This window comes from Sebastes umbrosus, chromosome 8 (genome assembly GCF_015220745.1).
Source record: "Sebastes umbrosus isolate fSebUmb1 chromosome 8, fSebUmb1.pri, whole genome shotgun sequence".
NCBI classification, from domain to species: domain Eukaryota; kingdom Metazoa; phylum Chordata; class Actinopteri; order Perciformes; family Sebastidae; genus Sebastes; species Sebastes umbrosus.
The window spans coordinates 10,248,692-10,261,181 of NC_051276.1; the positions used below are offsets into that span (position 1 = coordinate 10,248,692).

General features: G+C 42.4%; 1 protein-coding gene across 4 annotated transcripts in view; it reads left to right on the plus strand.

The window, feature by feature from the left end:
- Window positions 1–12,490, plus strand: part of zmat4a (zinc finger, matrin-type 4a) — a 162,547-nt gene that overhangs the window by 15,549 nt on the left and 134,508 nt on the right. For all 4 annotated transcript variants that reach the window (XR_005207910.1, XM_037778214.1, XM_037778215.1 and 1 more), the window contains exon 2: window positions 5,596–5,697. Coding sequence is in view for 3 of the 4 variants with exons in the window: in XM_037778214.1 (XP_037634142.1) it covers window positions 5,596–5,697 (102 nt within the window). In the remaining variant the exon portion in view is untranslated. The remainder of the gene's footprint in view (window positions 1–5,595; window positions 5,698–12,490) is intronic.

Here is a 12,490-nt window from a genome sequence, read left to right on the forward strand (position 1 = left end):
TTAACAGCCAACCTAACGAATTACAGCTGACCTTTTATAGCTGCTGGGCAATCACTGCTGTGACCTCCCGTTCATCTCTGCACTCCCTCCCTCCCACTGTCTCACCATGCAGCTTCCTTTATTCCCCCCCCCCCAGCCTCGGGCTTTCAGCTATGCGCTGCTTGCCTCGGCTGATTTGCTGCCGGCTCATCATAGTCGAAGACAGATGGTGAACAGTGTTGACTAGGTGTGAGAAACAAGCTGCCTTCCTGCTAATTTGATCATCAACGCGAGGCACTCTGCGTCGTTCCCTCTATGCCGTCTCTGTCTCGTGTTTCTCCAAAGTGGCATTACGACTTCTGTAATGAGCTCAACAGCTGCATTGATCCAATATTGATGATTGAATTGAGTAGAGAACCCCCTGTTTGGTTTACAATGCGATGCCTTCCCTTATCCAATTACACTGGGTGGAAACTAATATTTTTCTCAGCATCTCATTTAGAAGAGAGTCAACCTCTTGCAATTACAGTGTGAATCTGACGAGGGAATTCATTAGCTTAATGAATCGATCGCCAAAGGAGAGGGACATGTTAATTCAGTGAGCAGCAGTTGCTCTTTGGAGAGCTGTACTTCACACTCAGCAGGACTCTTCTTGCTTTCCTTCCTGTGCTGCTGAGTGATAGACACACACAGGGGACAAGGAGAACAGGGATGCTGGGTATTATTTTCATACTTTTAAACCATCATTCCTGTTCAAGCAGCAACAACGACATTGCTAAAAATAATCTGACACAGCAAGAACCACAAGCTGATCAGACACATTTTAAACAGGTCCCTAGGTTGGCTAAACGTATGTGAAAGAGAAAACTAATAATAATCAACCGTTTAACTATTAACCGACAATACAAATGTTGACCTTAAAAGAAATATTAAAAAAAAAAGTGTCGGCATGTGTCCACGACAGTGAACGCAGCATCGTGGCTTCTAATCAGTAACTCTCCTGGACTGCTGAACTGGGAACTCAGTTGCCTGTTGTGCTCATACACTGCAGCTGGTGATAAATGATGGCTTTAACCTGTTTGTGCATCGGCTTATCGTTGCAGCTGGGCGGCGGCTTGTTAGACACTTCAACCACAGCACCGCTGCATGCAACGCACTAATCTTGTCAGTTAATAGTTAATGATCGGTTAATGAGTGTCGGCTATTGGTGAGAAAAAAATAAATTAGCATCCCTAGTGAACAGTGAAAACACTACCTAAACTGCAAACAAACATCACAGACCTACTGAGCCCCAAATTCAAATACTGTATCTGTAATCATATGTTTGACTTTAAAATGTACAGTTTATAAGCACGACAGGCCGTGCCTTGTACTCTGGTGTGGGTGTTCCTAAAAACCACTGCATGCCCTGTTGCCTAGCTATTGTTGTTGTTGTCTCTGCTAATGGATAATCATGACACCTAACTATCTGAGAAGTAACGCGTGGAAGCATTTTGGATTCAACACCATAGAAGGACAACTCTTGGATAAATGTATGGCTGTTTGCTGACTAACTGTCTTACAGTAAAAGTCAAGCTTGTCACCCAAGATGAGGCATCTGAGGCACTGCGATTCTTAATTCCAACAAGTCTTAGTTTGAATTTGTTCGAACTTGATTTTGATTCAGCAAACAAGCTAAATAATGATAAATCTGTATGGGCTTTTTGTGCTGTAATCACCTTGAACTGGGTGAGGTCTGTCTGTGTGGCATGTGTTCTCATTAATCGCTGTCACACCCACAACAGGATGCTGAATTATAACACATCATCAGTACAAGGTTGTCAGTCCGTCATCCTCCCCTATATACTCGATCTCTGAATGCTGTGTTGTGCACCACTAAAGGAGGAGGTATAGGGGATATAAAAGTCATATGTGTTGTTATATCTAAATGTTTGACATTCTTAGAACCTAACCTTTATTTTGGTGGTTACACCACCTTCCATACCGCCCCAAACCTAGTCGCCTGTCGGCCGTTCAGCACTCCACAGTGGAGGCATTAACATTATCTGGCTAAACTGTTGGCTTGTCTGGTCTGCTCTTGTTTCTTGCCCCTTCATACATTGTTTAGCAATTAATTTGGTAATTACAATATTATCAGGACTGATAAAAATGATGGCCAAAAACCATAAAAATAATGAATAAGCTGTGGTAATCCTTCCAGAGCTGGCAGAGCTAACAATAACGTAAACTCCCATGATTACGGACATTACATACAGACAGAAGTTAAGGTCAGAGGTCGCGTCCTGACAATGGATTCGACAAAATGCTTTTTCTCCAGCGTGATGATGCATTATTGAGACATACAAGGGAAATAAACAGACAAACTGTTCATTTTCTCTATCTTGTTTATTTCACATTGCAGGATCACGACAATTTGGTCTCAGCTGAGGTAACAATGAAACAACTCTTCCCTTCCTCTCGCTGTGGGAAATACAATCCAAGATAAGGGTTGTTTTCTTTCCCAGACTGCTGCTGCTGCTGCATGTCCTCGTGCTGCGGCTGATTTTGCCGCTGATGCTTCTGTTTTCTTAACAGAATTTAGGGTGATTAATCATTCATTTCCAGCATCTGTTAAAATATGTACGTAAACAACATAACATAAGTATGGAAAACACGTCACAAACGTCGCTAACGTATCTTTGAAATAAATCAACAACACTTTGGGACACAAACAGCAGTCTCCTGGTTGAAAGTCCTGTGTTTGTTGGACCCATCCACCTCCCGTTCCACCCACCTTAAGTAGTCTTTTTTTACTTTTTATTTTACGTGACTTGATCTGGGCGTAGCATATTCACGCGGATGCATTTACATTGCAGTCAGTACAGACTAATGGCGTGAAAAGGTCACGCCAAAAGCAAGAATGGCGTTCTTATTGCACGCAAAATGACCTACAAATTGCCGCGTCATTCATACAGTGTTTTGGTGAGACCGGGCTGAACAGGCAGTGGGCCCAACAGTGGCACAAGCCTGATAGAGCTTTCAAAGCCTCCCATTTATATTGTTTGTCCTGTAGAATCTGATCAGGAAACGGCGCTGCTCTCGACTGATTACAAGAACGAGGAGGAGAGTGGCGTCCCTGATCTATTTATATTCCACTTCTTCCCTTTGCTTTTTGTCTGCAGACACATTGCCCCCTGACATGTTTTATCCGTGTGCAGTCAGTCTGGCCGTGGCCTCTGGGCTGCAGGGTGCCAGAGAGCTCGGAGGGAGACTACATCCTGCTGTAACTCACTGCCGAGGTCCTAGAAAGGTGACGCTAAAATGCTAAAGATGAAATGGAAGTCTGCAACTTGAAGGTCATCTTGTTGTGAGGGCAAATAATATCAGTACAAAGAAAGGCCAAAGATAATGTTTGGGGTGATTTAGGAACAGTGTTGCCATTATATATAATATATACTGTATATCATATCACCAGATACAAACTCATTTAAAGCAGTAATAATTTATGTTTTGGCCACAACAAGCTTTAAACACAACATTGATGTATTAGTCATGAGGAGGCTGGCTCTGGCTCTTCATCTGCTAAATGCTCCACTGTGTTCACCAGCTATAGTCACTAACTGCATTTTCTGTCCAAAAACTGCTGCCTGCTGCTAACAACAGGGTTGTTGAAGGTGAACCAGAATCTAAAGTTGCCGTAAAACCAAAAGCTGGGCTTGCCGCGGTAGTCGTTGTTACCGGTGATACACAGTGTTACCTGTGTTACATGGTGTTATGCGTGGTTACAGGTGTTACACAGTGTTACCGGTGTTACGCTGTATTATGCTGTGTTATGCGGTGTTACGCGGTGTTACACGGTGTTACACGGTGTTACACGGTGTTACACGGTGTTATCGGTGTTACATGGTGTTACCGGTGTTACAGGTGTTGCACGATGTAGCACGATGTTGCACGGTGTTGCACGGTGTTGCACGGTGTTGCACGGTGTTACTGGTGTTACACGGTTGTTACACGGTGTTACACATGTTGCAGGTGTTACAGGTGTTACAGGTGTTACAGGTATTACATGGTGTTACCGGTGTTACCGGTGTTGGCGGTGTTACCAGTGTTACCGGTGTTGGCGGTGTTACACTGTGTTATTGGTGTAACCGGTGTTGCACGATGTTGCACGATGTTGCACGATGTTGCACGATGTTGCACGATGTTGCAGGGTGTTACTTGTGTTACACGGTTGTTGCACGTGTTACAGGTGTTACATGTGTTACAGGTGTTACAGGTATTACATGGTGTTACCAGTGTTATCGGTGTTGGCGGTGTTACGCAGTGTTATCGGTGTTATGCGGCGTTAAACAGTGTTACTGGTGTTACCGATGTTTTCTTTTTTTTAGAAAAATCCTACTCATTCTGCCTTTAACGTCATTGAATGAAAACAGAGGATCTTATGTACTTAATGTAAAAAAAAAAATATGTTGGTGTGTCCACAAACATGAGTCTAGTCAATTTAAGAAATTAATTCTGCAGAATTTGAAATCAGTCAGCTGTTTCTGCCGACCAGTAGATATTTACGAAGAGTTATTAAAGCGCGTTGCAGTTTGTCCTCCTGTGCACTGCCTCAACTATACTCACTCTGTTTTTTTGAAGATCTGATGGTCGCATTTTGTCTGGAACACATCATTTGAAAGCATCATTTGTATGCAAAACAGAACAAACCCCAACAGAATGTATAGCATTAGCTCTAAAAAGTTATGTTCTACCGGCTTCGTCTCCATTCTCAGTGAAGAATATTCAAACAAGTTGTTTTTAAACCCACATGACTTCAGTGCTCATCCGTGCTGCTCCTAATGAAGACGCGCCTGTGTAAATGAGGAGGAGTTGAGCCTGACTGCTCCCAAATATGAAATGTGAGCCCCTAATGGAAGCCGGGCTGAATTAGTAATAGAAAGCAGAGATGGCTCAGCTGTGTCTGTGGAGAAGGAAATAAAAGCTTTTAGCAGCCGTCTCTCTCTGAATCCCCACACACAGCAACAACTTCACTCATATATTTTAATGAATTTCCAGGAAAAAACTTTCAGTGTGATCTGTCGTTGTTATTTATTCATCATCCTAAAATATAATTTTGGCTTTCAAGTTTTAGTGGGATGTTTGATATGAGGTGTTTTTTCTGGCTCATTGCTTGCAAAAGCCGCCTGGCATCTGTCACTAACTCAGATGCTTGAGGTAATGAAATATTGATTAACAGCAATGAAAATATGAGATGAGCTTATTGTTTACTTGGTCTATTACATCTTGGTTGGTATATCTTAGCTCCCTGCAGATGTACACAGCAAATGAGACGGCTTTTTTTTTGTATAGATAGTAAATCTTATGGACATGACTTTAATACCAATGTCCTTTTCAGCACTTACAGTATTTGGATATTGAATGAGGTCCAGCCAGCGCAAGTTTTAAATAAGATTTCAGCTCATTTTGCAGGCCAGGGATACAACACCGTAGCAAACATATCACGTTTCAGGCTTTCTGAAACATTTTGAAACCTTTTTCTATTTTGACCTGGTCAGTATTGCTTGTTTTCAGATCATTACCACAAACTGTGTCCAGGTCAGTAAACCGTGTCTGTGTTTGTCTCTTTTTCTCCAGATGAAGTCAACAGAGGTGGACCAAGGGCTTTTCACAGACAGCTACTGCAAAGTGTGCAGTGCTCAGCTCATCTCCGAATCCCAGAGGGTTGCCCATTATGAGGTGAGGACGCCCCCTCACATCACCTCACATGACTCGGATACACTACCCTTCTTTTGTCATTAATGAAAGGCTTAAGGTCATGCTGTTTGGCTCTCCCCCCAGGAGACACTTGGCTGATCTATACACCTGAGCCCTGCAGCTGACATACTGTCAATAAACACACAACACACCTGAGTTTACCCAATTCTCTTTTCACCAAACCTCAGACAAAGATGTCACATTACGTCTGTGTTTTATGGCCATTTTTCATGATGACTGTCTCCCGGCTCTTTGACCCTGTTTACACTAGAATCACAAGTGGACCTCGTTAAATACAAGAGTAAAGGACCACCGAGACACATTGTGATCCGATCACACGATCTCACCACTTGCTGAGGTGGTCTGGAACGCTTTTGACCGCATATCTTTTGGAGTGTAAATGCCAGAGGTGGGGGGGAAACGAGTCACGACTTGACTCGAGTCAAACTCGAGTTGCAAATTTTAGGACTTTTTACTAACCTTAACAAAAGACTGGACTTGACTTAGACTAGAGACTGATGACTCAAAGGGACTTGACTTATTATTTATTAAATATTTGCCTTCTTCTAGATATTAACAAGTTATGTTTTGTTTGTGAAACATGATTGGGTAATTGTAGTGCAATGTGTGCAAACCTGGCCAACCGACTAGGACGCGGCAAACCAGCAGAGGCCAACGCAAGAGCAAGTTGTCATGGAGGGGATCAGTTTGATAACATATGGATTTAGTTGTCAATGTAGAATTACGAGAGAGAGAGAGAGAGAGAGAGAGACAGAGAGACAGAGAGATTAGCCTACAACACGCACACACACAGCGAGAAGCCGCGGCTGTCAGGCTGTTGCAATGGCATCTCGAAGTGGTGGTGGGATTTTACATTTACTGGTGTCACTGGCGACCCAACCGGCAAAGCGTACTGCGGAAGAGACAAAGACAAAGTCCAAACACGCTGTCTCTCTACGTCTCTGTGTTTTCTCTCTCGTGCACACACCCACAAAGTTTTACAGATATTAGAATATAAATGGGTCATGAAAAACGGTTCATTTCTGAATTGAATGCATGTGATATGAACAAATCAATGAATACGTCAAATGTGAGCTGTGATGTATCATTCAAGCCATTTCCATGGTGTGTTATGTATGCCACGCATCACTTTTAATTATGGAAATCATTTGTAGAAAATCATTATATAAGCATTTACTTCGGGGGAGGGTTAAATTGGGGTAGATAGATCATCAGAATTTCATATGACTTGACTTGTCTTGCTTGACTTTACAGCAGGGACTCGACTTGACTTGTTTGATTCTCACCACAGTAACTTGGGACTTGCTTGAGACTGGAAGGTTAAGATTCAGACTTGCACTCTGGTAAAAGCTAATGCGTCCTGATGCGTCCTCGACAAGGACGCAACAGGAAATTATGTCATCGATGCCGCAGCTCTCCTTTTGTTCTTCCTTTTTCTTCAGTTGGTTCTCAAATTGTGTTATTTGGCTTTGTCCACGATGTCTGAACATTTCAAAAAGCCCCTAGAGATATATTACAATTGTGTCAAACACCTTGGGGGATTTTGGTTTGCCTGGAACACGCCAAGGAATATACCCAGTGGGTATTGTTTTGAATTTTAAATTGGGTACACATAATGCAAAAAAGTAGCAAAGCCATAACTTCTATGTAAACTGTCCAGATCATGTCCTCCATCAGAGTAAAGGGTTTGTTGTAGACTGAAGTTGTATCAGCTGGTAATGGAGCTCTCAGGTCACAGTGGGTCATCCTGTCGGGTCTTCCTGTGGATACAGAGATTTTCCTGATGCTGCTTCTCCTCTGATGGTTTCTCATAATGTGAGGATGGAGAGGCAGATTCAGTGTTAGACTATACTGTTATGTAATAATATCAAGGTGTATGACAGTAAGTATATGACAGGAGGAAAAGTTATAGTTTACTACGTCATCATCTTACATGTATAGTTATGGCAACAGCTATACATCATCATCTTACATGTGTAGTTATGGCAACAGCTACATCATCATCTTACATGTGTAGTTATAGCAACAGCTACAGTACATCATCATCTTACATGTGTAGTTATGGCAACAGCTACAGTACATCATCATCTTACATGTGTAGTTATGGCAACAGCTACAGTACATCATCATCTTACATGTGTAGTTATGGCAACAGCTACATCATCATCTAACATGAGTACTTGTGGCAACAGCTACAAACAGTGTAAAAATAAAATGATAAATCAGTTTTATCAAGTTGATTTCACAGAATTTCACTGAGTCAAGTGGGTGTTCACGTCCTCATATGACGGGAGTACATGAAGACTTTTCTGCCAACAACAGAACCAGTAGCGTGCTTTGCTCGTCCTGTGTTAGCAGGATCCGTGATACAGCGAGGAAATCACAATGGCGGACAGCGGGAGATTCAGCAGCAACTCCGTGGGGCGGGGTCACTTAGCTAGAGGTTGTTCCACCGTTCCATCTGGAAACCCATATATTGCATATATACGAAAACTGTTGACGTCAACAAGGGAGACAAATCTGATCCGCTCGTTTTCAGACACATTTTCTGATAGATGGAGCAGGAGAACAAGAGAGAGGATGGTCTTCTCTGGCACTACAACAGTAGACATACTGGGGACACATATTTACCGTATGTTTAAAAGACATGAAAAAGTGCTTAATATGGGACCTTTAACATTAGCCAACAATAAGTGTTTTAACAATGCTCAGAGATGCTAATGCTGTTTGCTGCTGCTGCTACAGCTCCCTCCTCCAGCCCAGCGTCCTCCTCATGTGCTCAGTTTGTTGGGGGAAATATTTCTCCCAGCAGAATCCTCAGTGCTGCTTGGATTCTTTCAGAAATCCATAAAAGAGCTTTTTTTCAACAAATCCAATGTTGTATTTATAATAATTTGAGTCAATTCTTTCGATTTGCCCCTGGCTGATTTAAGTATGTACACAGTTAATACTCCTTAGAAGGTGTGCATGAGTCGTATACCTGCAAATACCTCTATCTGATTCAGCTTGACACACAAAAACCACACAAGGACAACATGAGTAAAGCAGCCGGTTGGTTTTCCTTCCTCCTGGTCGAGTGTGTCACGTAGTGGACTTGTCTCTCTACAGTGTGGACCTGTCTCTCTACGTGGTGGACCTGTCTCTCTCTGCAGATGTCACCTCTCACTCACTGTCACTTTGTGTTTGACTGCATCCCTGCTGCAGTAACAGGAGCTGAAAGGACTCATACGAACACTGTGGTCCACTATTAAATACTAGCAGAGGGCGGCTGCTTGTTGTTCTTTTTTTTAAGGCCGTAAGAAAATTATTTGAGACCTTGAGTCATTTTTATTGATTTTCTATTGTTGTTCCTGATAGAGAGCAGGTTGCTGCCGAGGTGAAATCTCATCAAGGAGAAATAAAGTTGTATTCATTATATTTGACAGTGTCCCTTTGTTCAAAGTTTGCGTTACTTTGTCTTTGAGTCAACTTTTTCTTCTGCAGCTCTTAACAAGTCAGGCTGCATTTCCTGCAGGGCGTTCTGCTCGCTGTGCCTGCTGTGGAGAGAGCTATTTAAAGTAGTCCTAACTGTCCACGGGTTACAGGAGAACTGCTTTGTTCTTCAGGGCATTGCAGTAGACAGGAAGTGACTGCCCCAATCCAAATCAAATATTAATTTTGTTATTGTGTGGTGAATGCTGAATACAGCACTTGGCCTGTTGCCTCGTGGAGATTGGGCATATTTGGATTCTCTTTTAGCACAGTTAGGGTCTAATGCGTCATGACATGTTTGGGTCATGGTGACGACAGCAAGAACAAAACAAAAAAAAACAGATGGGAATAAAGGATGCCGGAACTTTACTTTCCTTCAGATAGAGGAGGTCCTTTTTGCACCAGTTTTTATATGCACAGAGACAATTATTCCATATGTGCTGTGCTTGAAGAATCGGCCTTTAAAGTGGTAATGAATAAATCAGACTGCACTGTTGAATATTGAGACTGTGATATGAATTATGTCTTTGAAATAAAAATGTCTTGTTTTCAGTGATTACTAAATGTGATGCCCGAGCTGAATAATGTTCTGTGTTTAGTTCAGGGATTCAACAAAGCACCAGAAAATCAAAAATATACATTTGTTTGGAATGAATCAGAATAATGATCATAATAGCCGCTGCGGCCGAACAGACAAAAAGAGACTGTACAAAGCGTAAAGGCCTGTTTGCTTTAAACGGAGCGCTGCTGGATTGTCTATCAGCGTCTGAAGGATGCTTTCAAACAGCATAATTGGAAAGGGCTGCATATAATAGTGTTTGGATAATAATTTGGTCCCTCGAGGAAGCTATAGCCTCAGAGCCTATACAGGTGGATTATGGGGTGGAAGTGGAGCTTCTATGTGAACAGCAGCAGTAACTGCAGGTGTCAGCAGAGCTTACAGGTGAGCAGCGTGGCGGGCAGACGTGGAAGCAACAGCGCGAGCACAGCACTGACGGCCTATACGTATATACCGCAATGATCTAAAGGGTGCGTTCGATATGAAGAGTTCGCTGACTCCCGTTGACTGCCTGATTCAGCTCACATGCAGGCTTTGCTTCATTAAAACAATTTATAACATCAAGATCACAGAAAAGTGACAGAGTTCCTGGAGAGAGATCAGAGAGGGAACGCGATGCAGTCAGGAGAAAGCTTTGAGGGTTCCATTGGGAAGAGGTATGAACACGTTGTACTAACTAGCCTGTTTGAAGCATATATGAGGCCTTTAGGATGACGTTGAAGACAGCGCCATTCAGAGACATTACATCAGCTCGGATGTAGCACATAAAAGTGGTGACAACATTAGCATAATATAGTACAGAATATTATTCCTATGTGAAAGGGTCAACACGTGGTGACAGCAATTGACCCTTCGCTAAGTCCAACAACATTAACTAGCGTTAGCCCTATGCTATGCCTCCATATACAGTATGAATCTGTCTCCATATACAGTATGAATCTGACTCCATATACAGTATGATCTGCCTCCATATACAGTATGAATCTGTCTCCATATACAGTATGAATCTGACTCCATATACAGTATGATCTGCCTCCATATACAGTATGAATCTGCCTCCATATACAGTATGAATCTGCCTCCATATACAGTATGAATCTGCCTCCATATACAGTATGAATCTGCCTCCATATACAGTATGACTCTGTCTCCATATACAGTATGAATCTGACTCCATATACAGTATGAATCTGACTCCATATACAGTATGACTCTGTCTCCATATACAGTATGAATCTGACTCCATATACAGTATGAATCCGTCTCCATATACAGTATGAATCTCTGTATCTGGATGAGGCTATTAAGGGGCATTAGTGGAAAAAGTGAAATCTTCTTTGAGTAAAAAGAGGATTAAAATGAGCCCCTTTTCAAACGCAGGAACTTTCCCCTGGAACTAGCAACCTTTAGAGGAAGTCATTGCGTTTCAGCTGCGGGGACCAGGGTCTAAATTAAGTTTCTGGGACATTTTACCCCCCCTAAAAAGGCCCTGGTCAATGGTAGTACTTTCTGAAAGTACAGGAACTTTCAGGGTGGGGTCTGCAGGGATGACCATCGCTGATTGGGGAAACACACTTGTGTACCGCCTCATTCATAAAACAAGGATGTGCTCTAGTATCATCATCATTAGCGTGCGTCTTTGTTTGATAACATTAAAAGTAAAATTAGGCTCTGCTGTTGGCTTCCTGACTCATTTAAAAAAAAAAAAACACAGACGGTAAAAAGAGAGAGATTGTGTGAGCGAGCTGAGAGGGCGAGCGATAGAAGAGAGAGATATATATAGAGAGAGAGAGAGAGAGAGAGAGAGAGAGAGAGAGAGAGAGAGACGTAGCATGGTGGTTCAGGGAATGAGAGAATAAAAAGTAATTTACTGATTGTGTCACGGCGGTTACATTCTAAAGCACAAATATGAATAATCATCAAACACTCAACAGATGATTCACTGTGGAGACAGACGCTCTTAGTTTCATCTCATTCATTACATCCAACGTGCATCAGTAAATATATGCAGCAGTGAGACATTCGTCATACGTCAGACATACGTCAGCCGAATCATTGTCCAAATCTTCACAGGTCTTTATATCGCTATGGAAACGCAAACAACATTGGGCTGAGGGAACCTTTTAGTTCCTTGGAAAGTAGTTCCAGGTCATTTCTTGTTGGAAACCCGGCTATATATTGAATTCATTTGTTGAATCAAATGGAGACATTTTTAAAGGCTTCGGATTCGTTCCATATCCTCCCCATCATTTGAAACATTTTTGACAGACTGGTCATCTAACTCACACCAACACAGAGATCTCTGATCTACTCAACTTCCCCTTTGAATTTTCATACATTGCTTTTAATCGAATTTTAAACCCTGAAGTTAAAGCAGTCCTTGAGGTGACAGTAGAGACAGGAGATGTAATTGATCTTTAAACCTTCTTTTCAGCACATGAAAGCCGGCGCTCTTCTGCCGAGCGGATCAGAGGCGTCCCTGGTTCACACTTCAAAGACTTGTGTGGCTCATGTTAATATATGCGTCCATGTCTTTTTGCATGTGTTCTGGATTGGGTGCCGCCGCAGCCTCTCTTGACAGGCCGCCTTGCTCCGAGCGCTCCAGGAGAGCCTCTTTTACATCACTGCCTGTTACTTCACAGAGAAAAGAGAATGGGGAGTGACCTGAGTGAGGTGTGGGAGTAATAATGTATGTGTGCTATGGTAGAACATAACCGTTTTCAA